At 43.5% G+C, this 15948-nt stretch overlaps 1 protein-coding gene across 1 annotated transcript in view; it reads left to right on the top strand.

Annotated features, from left to right (window-relative positions):
• The window catches only part of LOC144806174 (uncharacterized), a 33940-nt gene extending 18211 nt beyond the window's left edge, over positions 1-15729 (top strand). The window contains exon 2 of the mRNA XM_078672594.1: positions 10537-15729. Within this exon, the coding sequence (XP_078528720.1) occupies positions 11254-13860 (2607 nt within the window). The 5' untranslated portion in view covers positions 10537-11253 and the 3' untranslated portion in view covers positions 13861-15729. The remainder of the gene's footprint in view (positions 1-10536) is intronic.
• The last annotated feature ends 219 nt before the right edge of the window (positions 15730-15948 follow it).

Here is a 15948-nt window from a genome sequence, read left to right as displayed (position 1 = left end):
CTTACTTATAACTAAGAAAGGGGTTGGACTAACTCTGGGGACCCACCTATGGGAGGGTTTGGAAAGAGGGATGGCTACACCCATTTCCTTTGTCCAGTTTCGTGCCAGACTGGTTTGAGCTGGACTATGCACAGGGACACCAAATGTGCCCCCAGTGCAGACTTCAAAGCACTCCTGGAGTGTAACCACCCAGCCCTAATCCACCAAGGCCTGTCTGGGAGGTGGTTACGCCTCCCTGTGACAGGAAACCAATTGTCCAGGCCTCCCCTGCCGGAGTTTTGGTCAGCATCAGGAGGCCAGACTTGTGTCTGCAGCATCCATTTTGTGATGCCAGAGCTCTTTAAACTGATTACCAGGTAGACCGGTGTGTAAATGTCTCTCCCTCGAGAGGGTGGAATTCTACCCCCGCCGCCAGGACTGGCGGGGGGTAGGATTCCAAAGTGTTTGACACCAAACACAACATGTTTCCGTGCAGCCATCCCAAAGTTAGCATTTACCACGAGGATATAATGCAGAGTATATGGTCAGGATGCATCACAGAACAGCCCCAGAGAATGGTTCTGAAAGCTGCAGAGGGGCTCTGCTCATGCATGGGCACCCTCTCACATGAAACCAAGCACCCTGCTTTCAAGATTGATAAGGCCTGCCATAGGGGTGACTGATTGGTCTCTATGTGTAGTGATTTAAGGTAGATATAGGTAACCTATATCTCAGTAAGGGGTGCATGTCATTTTGGAAGGCTTCCCAGGGGTGGCATAATGCATGCTGCTGCCCCTGGTAGGCCTCTGGGGTACCTATGCCCTTAGTACCTATTGTACCATATACTAGGGACTCACAAGGGTACCCCAGTAACCAAACTGGAGTGTACCTATTGTACATGGAATCCATTTTAGGGAGAAAGCAGATAGGCTGGGGTCCTGAATAGCAGGATCCCAGCCAAACTAAGTCGAAAACCAGCAAAACACCAGGAAAAAAGTGGGGGCAACCATGCAGTCAGATGACATCTTCCTACAACAATGTTCAAGAGTGAGGGGCTCAAAAGTCACATTAAAATCCCTCGCGATCAGAATGTTTGAACCACAGGAGTGTATGTTATGTTATGCTATTTTATTTTATAAAGCGCACAGATGCCGCAGCCAAGTGGCGTCCCGGCGCTTAGGATATGGTAAAACACAACACGGTAACTAATGGCCCAAGGGGAAGGAACTAGACAGTAGAAAATAGGAAGGTCTTCAGGGCCTTCCTAAAAGAAAGCAGATCAGGGATGGAACGGAGAGGGGCAGGCAAAGAGTTCCAGAGAGCTGCCGCCATCACAGAAAAAGAACGTCCACCCATTCTGGCTCTTTTAAAGCGTGGCACAATGGCGAGATTTAACCCTGAGGATCGAAGGGCTCTGGAAGGTACATAATGACAGATTATCTGCGAAAGAATAGGGGGGGAGGCTAACTTTAGAATTTAAAAAGTTAAACAAAGAGCCTTAAATTTAATTCTTTGCCCAACAGGCAGCCAATGAAGATCCTGAATAGTTCGGCGTGCAGAGACAAACTTCGGAAGGCCGACCAACATCCTGGCCGCCGCATTTTGCACCCTCTGAAGGCGGACTAATTCTGCCTGATTAACACCCAGAAGCAAAGAGCTGGCGTAGTCTAATCTGGCCAGGACCATAGCTTGGACAATGATCTGTCTGGTGTCCGCATAAAAAAACTTGAAGATAGGTCGAAGGCACTGCAGGGCACCAAAACAAGTACCGGATACACGTTTAGTATGGGTGGTGAAGGAGAGTTTATCATCCAGCCATACCCCAAGGTTTCTGACTTCGGCCACTGGGGTGGGAACAGGGCCCAATTCAGGTGGCCACCATAGATCGCCCCAGAGCTCACTTTCCCTACCAAAAATAATAACCTCGGTTTTAGAGGCATTAAGTTGGAGTCGATTGTTCCCCATCCAACCCGCCACAGCTTTAAGAGCGGACTGAAAGGTGGGAGCATCCATGTTGGACTCCCCATTAATTGCCACCGCCAGCTGCGTGTCATCGGCGTATGACACCATGGTGAGACCAAAACTATGGGCGACCTCCGCCAACGGTTGAACATATAAATTAAATAAGGTAGGGCTGAGGGCCGATCCCTGCGGGACACCCTGAGAAATAGGGCGAGGAGCAGAAACAAAAGGGGGTGTGGACACTTTAAAGGTTCGATCAGTGAGAAAAGATCGAAACCACTCGAGTGCTCTCTCTCCAACTCCGGCCTCCTCAAGGCGGTGTAAGAGGATCTGGTGGGACACTAGTGTAGATCTAATAAGTCCTCCAAAACCGCTATAACGTCCGACTTCTTCCCCTTTGAGCCCCTGGCATAAACGTTAGAAACGTCCACAACCCCTTGTTGGCCCCACTTCAACCTGATCGCACCAATATCATTACTCTGTGTTTCAAGGACCTCCATATTAAAACCGCCAGCTTGGCGCACCCATATTACCAATCCCCCTGAGGGTCGACTCTTACCCCCACATGTTGCAGGGGTATAGACATTTAAGTAACCTAAGCAGTATAGGGGGTCTATTGCCCAGGTTTCTTGAAAACAACAGACATCAAACTGATCAATAAAAGCAAACCAATCAGGGAAGATGGTCTTCGTCTTCAATCTTGCTACATTCCAGGATAACATGGATGTCCCATGGGCAGCAGCTGAATGTAGCCGCTTGTAACATCAATAAGTACATCATTTGGGCCCGATACTCCTAAGTTAAGGAGGGATACATTGTAAGGGAGTATTTGGTTGATACCGATTTTAATTTAATAGTGGTTTTTATAGCGTACTAAATAAATAGCTGAACATTTTGAAATATAATTCACTAAAAGGTTAACCTGAGCCAGAGTTTCGTAAGAAAACAAACACAACAGGACAGAGTCTGAAGTGCTGATGTGGAAGAGGCTATCCCAGCCTTCTGTGAATGGAAATGGGGCAGGACAGTGAGTCGGCTTTCATCCTCTGGTGGCCAATCATTCTTTTACTAATTTGCCCTTACCTACATGGGGATTATCACTTTGGCTGGTGGAGAGTGATTTTTGCTTGCCCCTTCCTTCTGTCCTGCTTGCTGGATTGACAAACTTGGAAGTGATTGTCCGGGCATCATTAGGCCATCAAGTATTTCGGACCTTCTTCCTCTGATGTTGCCCATAAGCCTAGAGCATGGAATGAGATCAGGCCCTGGTGGCAGCCAATGTGCTTCATTCCTTTCTCTTTTTAGCTAAAATTCTGGTGCCAGTCACATCCTTTGTTTTCTTCCTAGAGTTTGACTTACGGTGTTTCTTATTCACTATTTTCAAAGTCAGTAGAGTGTGACAGAAAAAGTAGCTTCAAGCACGCCTTCACCGCTTGTTTGATCATCAGAGTAATATGCACCAATATGTTAAGGGATATCTCATGTTGTTTCCTACTTAAATTAAAGTATCAAACAGTGATGGGCAAAGGGTAATAAATGTAGGAGTTATCTTACTGGATCACTCCCGGTTTTGGGACTGACGCTGTTGGTTTTTAAACTATCCACTGGTACCCTGCCAACCATTAACCAGTGGATGTGCGTTGACCTTTGAAACCATGTGCGCATGCGCTGCTCTAGGAAAACGACCTCTTGGAATCGGTCTGGAAGCGTGTGAAAAGGTCTACGGCTTGCGGTTACGAGCAGCGGCGCGCAGTGTGCCATCTGTTTTGTGTCAGATTTCACACGAGCGCGCGCACCACTCGCGGGAGTTTGCTCCTGAAACTGATGCTCAAGGGGCGATCTTTCGTACCCCGGTTCCACCCTTTCTTCCACCCTGGTCCTTAAACCTGATCTTCTGTGTTCCTTATAATGTTCTATTATCTCTTCCCATCTCTTGTCCTTTATTCGAACTAAGCCCCCCCTCTCTCTAGTTCTCACGTTTACTAATTAGACGCATTTGTCAGTGTGCCGCAGAAGGAGTCACACACCAGAGTTAGTATTCTGTAAGAACACAGTCAGTTCAGTAAATGAAATAAACCCAACAACACAGAGAATTGGTCACCCCATCCACCAGACGAGAGGCTGCGCACAATGCTCGCACAAGTGAAATGCACTCAATGTCTGACATATTTAGCACTGAACCTCCCTGATTGGCTTTGGTTCAATATTTATGTACATATGTGGTATCTGTAGAGCGCAAACCTACCCTAAAGGCAGCTGAGCACTATACACGGGCAAAGGTAAAGGAAAGTCCATGAGTGATCGGAGGGGTGTCTGGGTTCAGGGAACAGAACAGAAGTCTATTGTTATTGCATTGTGATGTAGTGTTATTTTTTAAGGTGACTTGTGTTCTGCACTATGCTTAACTCGAGCAGAATTAAGGGTGTTGTCCCCAGATCCTGGGTGCATGCATAGTTGGAGTCCGCTTTGGGGTATCACGATAGATACCACATAATTATATGCTACATAATTATACTGCACTAAATGCAACATACACTCCAAATAATAGCACTTAGTGCAACATGATTACATGCCACATAATTACACGCCACATAATTACACTCTACTGAATAAAACATACACTCCACACAATACCACTCAGTGCCACATAATTATATGCTACATAATTACATTGCACTAAATGCAACATACACTCCAAATACCACTCAGTGCCACATAATTACACACCACATAATCACACTCTACTGAATGCAACATACACTCCACACAATACCACTCAGCGCCACATAATTATATGCTACATAATAACACTTCACTCAATGCAACATACACTCCAAATAATACCACTCAGTGCCACTTAATTACGCACAACATACTTACACTCCACTCAATGCAACATAAATACACTCCACATAATACCACACAGTGCCACATAATTATTTGATACATAATTACACTGCACTCAATGCAACATACACTCCAAATAATACCACTCGGTGTCACATAATTACTCTACTGAATAAAACATACACTCCCCATAATACCACTCAGTGCCACATAATTACACTCTACTCTATGCAACATAAATACACTCCACATAATACCACTCAGTGCCATAATAACATGCCTCATATTTATACTCTACTCAATTCAACATTAATACACTCCACATAATACCACACAGTGCCACATACTTATATGCTACACATTAAATTGCACTCAGTGCAACATATGCTTCAAATAATACCACTCAGTGCCACATAATTACACACCACATAATTACACTACTGAATGCAACATGCCCTCCAAACAATACCACTCAGTGCCACATAATTATATGCTACATAATTACACTGCACTCAATGTAACATACACTCCAATTAATGCCACAAAATTACACTCCACTGAATACAACATACACTCCCCATAATACCACTCAGTGCCACATAATTACACTCCCATAATTACACTACTCAATGCAATATAAATACACTCCACATACCACTCAGTACCACATAATTACAATCCACATAATTGCACTCTACTCAATGCAACATAAATACGCTCCACATATTACCACTCAGTGCCACATAATTACACACCACATAATAACACTCTACTCAATGCAACATAAATACACTCCATATAATACCACTCAGTGCCACATAATTACACGACATAATAACACTCTACTCAATGCAACATAAATACACTCCATATAATACCAGTCAGTGCCAGATAAGTACACGCCATATAATTGCACTGTACTCAATGCATCATAAATACACTCCACATAAATGCACTCTATACCACATACCACCAATCAACATAAATGCACTCCACACCATGACACAATTTTCCTAAGCATAATTTCACTCAACACCACAGTTCCAGGCCACACATTTAAACTCCACATTTCCAAAACACACTGCATAATTACACACCAAACAACATGTTTCAACACCACAATCCACAACGTACCTCCAATCCACACCATATATTGTCACCACCTGAGCACTAGTCATCATTCACCACCACCATTTTGTATCAATGCATCACCTAATCATCACGTCAGTCTGCCCTGGAATCTGTTGATTCTCCCCTAGTGTCCGTCCGCTGCTCGTGTTCTAATTAAATTACTGTTTTCCAACCTGCACTCCCCCGTTATTTATGTCCTGCTTTCCCATAACAAAAAAATTATAACAAACAAGCATGAGAACAGGCAGGAAAAAGTTGCCAGCCGTGCAAGTACAAAAAAAGTAGAAGACATTTTTTATGTTAAAATCTTTTTTATCAGGTTTTTCAGTTGTATATAATGTTGTCTTCGTTTGTATAAACTTAACAAAAATGCTTAACACTTTTTATTTTAACTTGTCAACAAAATTCACAGCAGCCACAACGCTGTACAACATAGCCAAAAGTTCTGGCTAAACACATAAGGTCCCAAAGGCGAGACCCATTGGCTATGACAACGCTTGTTTTAGTGGGTTATGAAACATAGCTGGAATAGCTAATTGGCGGGCCGTAGTAGGGTTGTTTAAACTAGCTGGTTGGGTAGAGCGTTGTGGGGATTTAGTATTTGCTACATGGGTGGTTGTATCTGTCACTAATATGTCCTCGCACTCGCTAATGCGGGTGTCTATCCTATCCAGTGCACAATTACACCCTGCATGTTTCTGTATCTTCCTAGCCTTTTTCCCTTTACTATCCCTCCCCGCCCCTCCCCCACTGCCCTCCATAGTTTTCCCTTTCCCCATGCTACCGCAAGTTAAGTCTAAAGCAACCTGTCTACACATTCAGCAATGAACAGGCCTCTTGGCCCCGTGGACAATGAGAACCCTCAGGCCACCCTTATACCGGCCCCACAAACCCCTCAGGAGAGAGAGCGTAATTATTTAAAATCAAAGAGAGTAGTTTGGGCAATGCTGGGAGATAACCGCGTTAACAGTACCTTGACTTGTCCACAACAGTTCTTGAATGCCCAGCGAATCTGAGTAGGCAAGATGCCTAATGCCAGTGGAAAGGGGGGTAGCCCTGCCCTGCCTCTTCCTGGCAATGAGGGCAAGGAGGGGACAGCCCTTGGCCCAGGCTTCGTCCGCACGCGTACCGCACTGCGGGGGGAGAGGCAGCGGTATAAGCGCGGTGACATCAAGGGATGCTGGGGCAGGCAGTCCTCACACTGAGGTTGAGCGCCTTGGTAGGCTGATGGCACTAGCGGCGTTTCCGACGTGGACCCTGGAACTCCTGTGCCACCAGGGTGCTGCGCAGAGCTTGTGGTGTCCCTTGCTGGTGATAAGATAGCTTGCTCCCCTAGTGCCTGGCCTGTGCTATTGCATTGTTTGCATCAGATTCACCTAGTGCCTGGCTTGTGTTATTACATTGTTTGCCTCGGATTCTCCTAATGCCTGGCCTGTGATATTGCATTGTTTGCATCAGATACTCCTCGAGCCTGGCCTGTGTTATTGCATTGTTTGCCTTGGATTCACCTAGTGCCTGGCTTGTGTTATTGCATTGTTTGCATCAGAATCTCCTAGTGCCCAGCCTGTGTTATTATATTGTTTGCATCAGATTCTCCTTGTGCCTGGCCTGTGTTATTGCATTGTTTGCGTCGGATTCTCCTAATGCCTGGCCTGTGATATTGCATTGTTTGAGTCCCGTTTTCCTAGTACCTGGCCTGTGTTATTGCACTGATTGTGTCATATTCTTGCAATGCCTGGCCTGTGTTATTGCATTGTTTGCATCACTTTTTTCTAGTACCTGGTCTGTGTTATTGCACTGTATGTGCGGCTTTTGGTATGTTATTATTCTAATAGTTGCAGCTTTTCTAACAAACATGGTACCTTTTATCCCAGTCAAGTGCATCTGACTGCAAGGACACTTCCTGCAGTAACAATATACTTCCTATTTATTTGGCAACAGACAGCACAACATGTCTGCCAGAGATGCTGTAGGGTCAGAAACAGTACATAGGAAAGTAGGTATGATGGAAAACAAACTATTGAGTAAGATTTTAAACGAAGAAGCTGCTGTGATAGACGGCAAAAAATTAATGTCAAAACATCAGCATTAGGACAATGGTACATGGAACAATAATGGTAGATATATTTACACTTCTGTGCAGTGCGTGTCACTTAATGTTCTTTTCTTGCACTCTCATGAGATGGTTTTTCAAGCCAACTCTGAGCTCACTGAGTGTGGAGCTTCCACGAATCCCAGAGACAGGCCGTTCCAAAGACAGTAACAGAGAAGGTTGAAAGATCTGAGACTTCATCCTGGAATATGGAATGGTGATCCCTGAGGGGGTGTGGGTGGTCTGTGTGTTGCCACGGCTGTCCAGGGGGTGTAAGAAAATGTCAGCAATTTGTGGAGGGCCCTCTTTTGCGTGAGAACCACCGAGCTTCATGCACTACAGACTTGAGGTTTTGTGTCTGCGCAGGATGAGTTACATTCTGATAGTAAAATGGAGGACCTTGTCCAAAGGTGATAGATGTTGCCAAGGATTAACATCTTCAGTTACGACAGATAGAGAAAGTCCATGTATCTCGAGGAGCTTGAAAAGCTTTCTGCACTCTGCTGGTGCAGGCAGGATGTTTATTCTCTAGTTGGCATTTGCCAGGGGATGTTCAGATACAGTGGGTTAATTAAACCTTGCAGCAGCACTTGTAGCGTGGACTCTTGGAGTCTTGTAGTATGTGTTAGATGCGGAAGAACTGTCTTAATGTTCTACGGAGCTCAGAAAATCCAGACTTTCCGGGCCAGAACCGGGTGCTGTAAGCTGCACTAGTTTCAGGGAGATGGACAGATGTTATGGCGATAGGAAACCCCGACAAACCACAATAATGTTCCACTCTTCCAGGTTAGACGAAACCAAAAAGGCTTGAACAAAGGGAGCTGTTGAAAGTGTCAAAGGTGACCTATGAACAGCAAGGTAAAGACAGGAGTTGGTATTTGAGATAATCTTAAGTGAATAGGAAAGAAATGAGAAGTGTGTGAATGGAGTTACTTTCGTTGTATACTTCGTAAAGAGTTACTGGAAATTTTGCAGCCCCGCCTGGTCCATCTCTTTTTCTAAACTCTATTGTTGTTTGAATGAAATCTTGACCGTATGCATCTATCTTAAGCAAAACCTTAAGCACTTGGGAGCTCCGAGCACCCTTACTTTGCTAAGTTACTCAGTGAACAATGTTAAATCACCTAGTTTTCAGACATTAATAAGATGTCACCTGATCACCAGAACTTTTAGTTAAATATTTGTGTATTATGAAATATTCCCTACTAAGTTCAAAGGCAGTAAAGAAGAAGGGGCGATTTACTAAGATTTTGCGTCGTGTTTGCGTCACAAAAGTGGCACAAAAGAGTGCAAAATCTTTTTTTCCTAATTTTCTTTCCAGCAAATAACGTAAAAGTAATGTGAAGCATCGCATTGCACTGCTTCGCGTTACTTTGCACCTTGGGGCCTGCCAATGGTGGGGCATGGGCGTTCCCGTGCAACCACCCATTGGGGCAGATTTATGAGTTCTGGCGCATCTCTGCAAATCAGCAGGGATGCGCCAGAACTGATGCGTCACGCAATTCCCTCCTTGCGGCACCACAGATGCGCCGCATTTACATTGCGGCGCACCATGGTGCAAGGAAGTGCAGATGCGTGACGCATCATGTGGTGTACGGGAGGCGCATTGCTGGAGTAGCGTCGCAAGTGCGACGCAACTCCTGCAATGTACAGAGGCCACCCATACATAACGTGGTGCGTCACTCCTTACGCCTGCTTCAAGCAGGCGTAAGGATTTGACCCAGCAGCGTCGTAAAACTGACTCAGTGAAATCTTATAGATTTCACTACGTCAGTTTTATGGGGCTTTCCTACGAGGGAACGCCCAACCTGCGACAGAACGCCCACATGAAACCTGACGCAGGTTTCATGTGGCGCAGGGCTTTACAACGTGACGCATCTGCCTAGATGCGTCACTTTGTGAATAGGTTGCAGGGATGCGCCACGTTTCCGTGCCATTGCGTGACGCAACGGCAGCGTAAACGGGGCGCAAGTCTGACATAAATCTGCCCCATTGTTTCTCACGCTAAACTCAATTTACCAAATACAGTAGATTGGGTTTAGCGTGAGAAAACTGCGCCCTTTTAAACTAGGCGCTTGGAAGGAGAAATGCTTTAATTTCTCCTTCCTTTTCTGAATTTGCATGCGTGCTGCACTGTGCAACATGCATACAAGGTTGGAAAAGGTTTCCCTCATGTCTAGGCATAGTATTTTGTACAGGAAGGGTGTCCTTCCTGTAGAAGACCTATGCTGGGCTCACACACACACGCTAGCGCTCTGGTGCTAAGGTGTGTGCATGGCGCAGGGCTGCTGTAATCAGTGCCGGCGCAAGGGAAAGGGAAGGAGAGAGCCATAATTTTGAAAATATGGTGCTCTCCTGCTCCCTCCCTGTCATGCAGTGCAACCTCGCAGGGGGAGGCCTGCGCCACATTGCGTGGAGATTTGGTAAATCTCCCCTGAAATGTCTTTTACAACCAGATAAATATTGTGATTTCTCATTCTATTTTGTTTCAATTTAGTAATTTTAAATATCTTTACATCCTACAGATAACAAGCCTTGAATGTATGAATTGACCATCAATAATAACGCGAATGCTGTAAATCTTCAATAATAGCAGAAATATTGAGCTACAGTATTCAGGAAAACATCAGCGCAGTCGGCGACAGAGGAACCTGCACACAAACTGACAGATCCCGGATGAAGCATCAAGGGCAGTTCAGTGATTGTAAGAGTCTGAGCTGTGCACCTCCACGCCACAAGACGAAGAAATTACCTTAGGAAAATTAAGGCAACAACAATAACAAACCACCTCCTGAATAAACAAGTGTCAAATACTAACTTTGATCAATGTATCGGTATGATGTGATTACCGCAGTGCTCTATTTTCTAAAATGAAGACAAGCCATCATTCCGTGCTCTAGGTGAATTGTAAACTCTTTCTGGCCAAACCACAGTAACAAGCGAAAAGCACAACAGAGCGGAGCCAGACAACTGACGGGTAAAGGAAAGAGGAGCTCTTCTATCTACAATACAACAGACTGTCCCAATTTGCACCAGCCAGAAGGAAGATACATCTTTACCTGCAAGCGTCCACAGGCATAATCCAATCTAAAGGCACAATCCCCTACAAAGACACATTCTACATATTAGGAGTGTGGCAAATATTTGGTGGCTGTTGTATTTTATTGTTAAAACAGAAATCAAACGTGCAAAATACTGCACACATTTAAAGTGTGTGAGAAATCACAAGTGCTTTATCAGCCATGTTGGCCCATCAGGAACTACAGTCAAGGGATATAGACCATTATATACCCGACCCACAGACACTAACCAAGAAAGAAGAATCATACACATACAGCAAGAGCTTTAGTTTGTCATCACTACTCAAGCTTCATCAGCACACGTACACAGGACAAAAACCATTCAAGTGCAGTGAATGTGTAAAGTGCTTTAGTCAGTTATCACACCTTCAAAGACATAATCAAACACACACAGGAGAAAAACCATTCAAATGCAGTGAATGTGGGAAGAGCTTTAGTCGATTATCAAACCTACGAAGACATCAACAAACACACACAAGGGAAAAACCATTCAAGTGCAGTGAATATGCAAAGTGTTTTACTTTCTCGTCACACCTACAAAGCCATCTGTCTAACCACATAGGAGAAAAAAAATTCAAGTGCAGTGAATGTGCAAAGTGCTTCAGTAAGCCATCACACCTACAAATTCATCTGCGAACACACACAGGAGAAAAGCCATTTAAATGCAGTGAATGTGGCAAGAGCTTTAGTCAGTTACATCACCTACAAAGACATCAGCGAACACACTCGGAGGAAAAACCATACCAGTGCAGTGAATGTGGGAAGAGCTGTAATCGATTAGAAAATCTACAAACACATCAGCGAACACACACAGGGGAAAAACCATTCAAGTGCAGTGAATGTGCAAAGTGCTTTAGTCAATTATCAGTGCTACAAAGACATCAGCGAACACACACAGGGGAAAAACCCTTTCATTGTAGTGACTGTGACAGTAGTTTTCACAGCTCTTCAGCATTAAGGTATCATCAGCGAACTCACACAGGAGAAAAAACATTCAAGTGCTGTGAATGTCTAAAGAGCTTTAACAAATTATCCGTACTACAAAGACATCAGCGAACACACACAGGGGAAAAACCATTCAAGTGCAATGAATGTGTCAAGAGCTTTAGTCGATTATCAGTGCTACAAAGACATCAGCGAACACACACAGGGGAAAAACCCTTTCATTGTAGTGAATGTGACAGTAGTTTTCACAGCTCTTCAGCATTAAGGTATCATCAGCGAACTCACACAGGAGAAAAAACATTCAAGTGCAGTGAATGTCTAAAGAGCTTTAATAAATTATCAGTACTACAAAGACATCAGCGAACACACACAGGGGAAAAACCATTCAATTGCAGTGAATGTGCAAAGTGCTTTGGTCGGTTATCAGACCTAAAAAGTCATCAGCGAACACACACAGGGGAAAAACCCTATCATTGTAGTGAATGTGACAGTAGTTTTTGCGGCTCTTCAGGATTAAGGCGTCACCAGCGAACTCACACAGGAGACAAACCATTCAAGTGCAATGAATGTGTCAAGAGCTTTAGTCAATTATCAGTACTACAAAGACATCAGCGAACACACACAGGGGAAAAACCATTCAAGTGCAATGAATGTGCAAAGTGCTTTAGTCAATTATCAGTGCTACAAAGTCATCAGCGAACACACACGGGGGAAAAACCCTATCATTGTAGTGAATGTGACAGTAGTTATCGCAGCTCTTCAGCATTAAGGTATCATGAGCGAACTCACACAGGAGAAAAACCATTCAAGTGCAATGAATGTGTCAAGAGCTTTAGTCAATTATCAGTGCTACAAAGACATCAGCGAACACACACAGGGGAAAAACCATTCAATTGCAGTGAATGTGCAAAGTGCTTTGGTCGGTTATCAGACCTAAAAAGTCATCAGCAAACACACACAGGAGAAAAACCCTATAATTGTAGTGAATGTGACAGTAGTTATCGCAGCTCTTCAGCATTAAGGTATCATGAGCGAACTCACACAGGAGAAAAACCATTCAAGTGCAATGAATGTGGGAAGAGCTTTAGTCGATTATCAGACCTACAAAGACATCAGCGAACACACACAGGGGAAAAGCCATTTAAGTGCAGTGAATGTGGGAAGAGCTTTAATCACTTATACCACCTCCAAACACATCAGCGAACACACACAGGGGAAAAACCCTATCATTGTAGTGAATGTGACAGTAGTTTTTGCGGCTCTTCAGGATTAAGGCGTCACCAGCAAACTCACACAGGAGAAAAACCATTCAAGTGCAATGAATGTGTCAAGAGCTTTAGTCAATTATCAGACCTACAAAGACATCAGCGAACACACAGGGGAAAACCTTTCAACTGCAGTGAATGTGGGAAGCGTTTTAGTCTCTTATCAAACCTTCAAACACATCAGCGAACACACACAGGGGAGAAACCCTATCATTGTAGTGAATGTGACAGTAGTTTTCATGGCTCTTCAGCACTAAGGTATCATCAGCGAACACACACAGGAAAAGAAACATTAAAGTGCAGTGAATGTGCAAAGAGCTTTAGCCGATTGTCACATCTACAAAGTCATCAGCGAACACACACAGGGGAAAAACCCTATCATTGTAGTGAATGTGACAGTAGTTTTCGCAGCTCTACAGCATTAAGGCATCATCAGCGAACACACACAGGGGAAAAACCCTATCATTGTAGTGAATGTGACAGTAGTTTTCGCAGCTCTTCAGCATTAAGGTATCATCAGCTAACTCACGCAGTAGAAAAACCATTCAAGTGTCATTAATGTCTAAAGAGCTTTAGTCAATTATCAGTGTTACAAAATCATCAGCGAACACACACTGGAAAAACCCTAACATTGTAATGAATGTGACAGTACTTTTCGCGGCTCTTCAGCATTAAGGATTCATCAGCGAACACACACAGGAGAAAAACCATTCAAGCGCTGTGAATGTGCAAAGTGCTTTAGTCAGTTATCACACCTTCAAAGTCATCAGCAAAAACACACTTGGGAAAAACTATTCAACGGCAGTGAATGTAGGAAAAGCTTTAGTAACTTATCAAACCTCCAAACACATCAGCGAACACAGAGACTCTGGAAAGAACTTAAGAACATCAAAAATAATATTGACCCCTTAGAGACAAAGACAAGAGCAGAACAGTGCAGTTATTGTGAGAGGAATGAATTACGGAAAAAAATTAAATTCAAATTATGTGGGACATTGAAATGCCAGATGATAGAAGACCGGACTAGCAGTAAAGAAGGAAAACAGATAACAGTATTTGCAGAGTTATAAAAGTGTTTGTTTCCAGTGATTGTTCACTTCCGTACACATAGCAAAGCAGCATGATGTACCAGGATACACAGTGGGAGGCTAGCACAATGTGGACTAAAAGAAAAGAAAAATTGTTGATTTTTATTTGGTGAAGAAGAGATACAAAGAAAAACATTCAATTGCACCTGATCACACTTCCTTTAAAAGCAACACTGAACAATACTGGGACTAGCAACGATATTTTCAGCTAACTTGTCGGCTTAGTGATAAAACCTATAAACCAAACACACCCAGAGTGAACACGTTGTCAGGGCTCTGGAGATGGAAGCTTCATTGGTAAAATGTATGTATTGCTATTAGCAAATGCCACTGCAGTATATGTAATGAACTAAAACGAAGCACAGGTGTTCAAGAAATAACCTGTTTTTAGATATAAAAGAGCACATACCTTGTTTTTAAGTAATGTTTGCTGCATCTTTTACACACTGTTATCGGTTGCTGGATCAGCTCGTGCCTCGGGCCTTATAACTAAGTGTGACCCGTGGCTCCTCTCCGACATGGCTCTCCCTATTCAGTTTGTGACTTGCCAAACTCTTTCTTTTTACCAGAATTGAGCCATTGTAAGCAGCCGACTCTGTTTGAAGAATGTGGTGAAATAGCGAAATCCCACATGAAAAGCATATATGTGCCAGGACAATCAGTTGCACTCCCAGCAACTCGTCTCCCACACTTGATTGTCCCCTGTCCTCAAACGTTCTAAAGGATTTGTCGTATGAATGCCAGAAGTGGCAGTGACATTCATGAAGCTAACGCTAACAGGAGTGTGTGGGAGATAGAGACGGTGAGAGATAAAGAGAGCGAGAGAGACAAAGAAAGGGGCGAGAAATAGAGAGAAATGGAAGGAGGGGGAACGGCACGTTATATGTACTCACCTAAAAATAGAAGAAGCAGCCGAATACATGTCAATGAGTGACATCACCAGAGAAACGGGCTGAAAACCTGTGAATTTATATGTTTATTTTTAATACCTATAGACCCATGTCATGCCAATAAACAGGGCACAAGTAAGGAAAATAGTATGGAGCCCAGTATCATATGCAAATTACAGTGACGTCACATGTAGTGACATCACAAGAAGTGATGTCAGGTCCTTATAATAATTTTTATGTGAAAGGTTGATGGCCTGTTTTAAAAACAAAAAACAAGAAACATAAAATAATGTAAAAATACGTTTTTGGTTTCAGTTTTTATACATCATTTGTTTTTCCCACTTTTAGTTTGTAACTAAACTCGGAAATGACTGAAAGTGTAAATATTTTTAAACAGATATGTGGAACTTTGAAATTACATTTTTAAACAATTTTCAGCAAATAAATAAAATGTGCTTTTAATTTGCGTTTGTTTCCTGATGTTATTCTTTATCCAGCCCCTAAGCCCCAAAGTGGTTCACATTTACTGTGTATTAAGCAAAGAAGGGCTAATTTTGTCAAGTTCTCTGTTCCTCTCTTGCGCCACTCACACAAACAAACAGTCGCAGGCTAAGGAGCTAGATGGAACTGAGTCAAGTTTCTAGATAATAGTGGGGGACCCCTTCAAAC

This window comes from Lissotriton helveticus (genome assembly GCF_964261635.1).
Source record: "Lissotriton helveticus chromosome 1_1 unlocalized genomic scaffold, aLisHel1.1 SUPER_1_unloc_50, whole genome shotgun sequence".
NCBI classification, from domain to species: Eukaryota; Metazoa; Chordata; class Amphibia; order Caudata; family Salamandridae; genus Lissotriton; species Lissotriton helveticus.
This window is presented reverse-complemented; position numbering and strand designations above follow the sequence as displayed.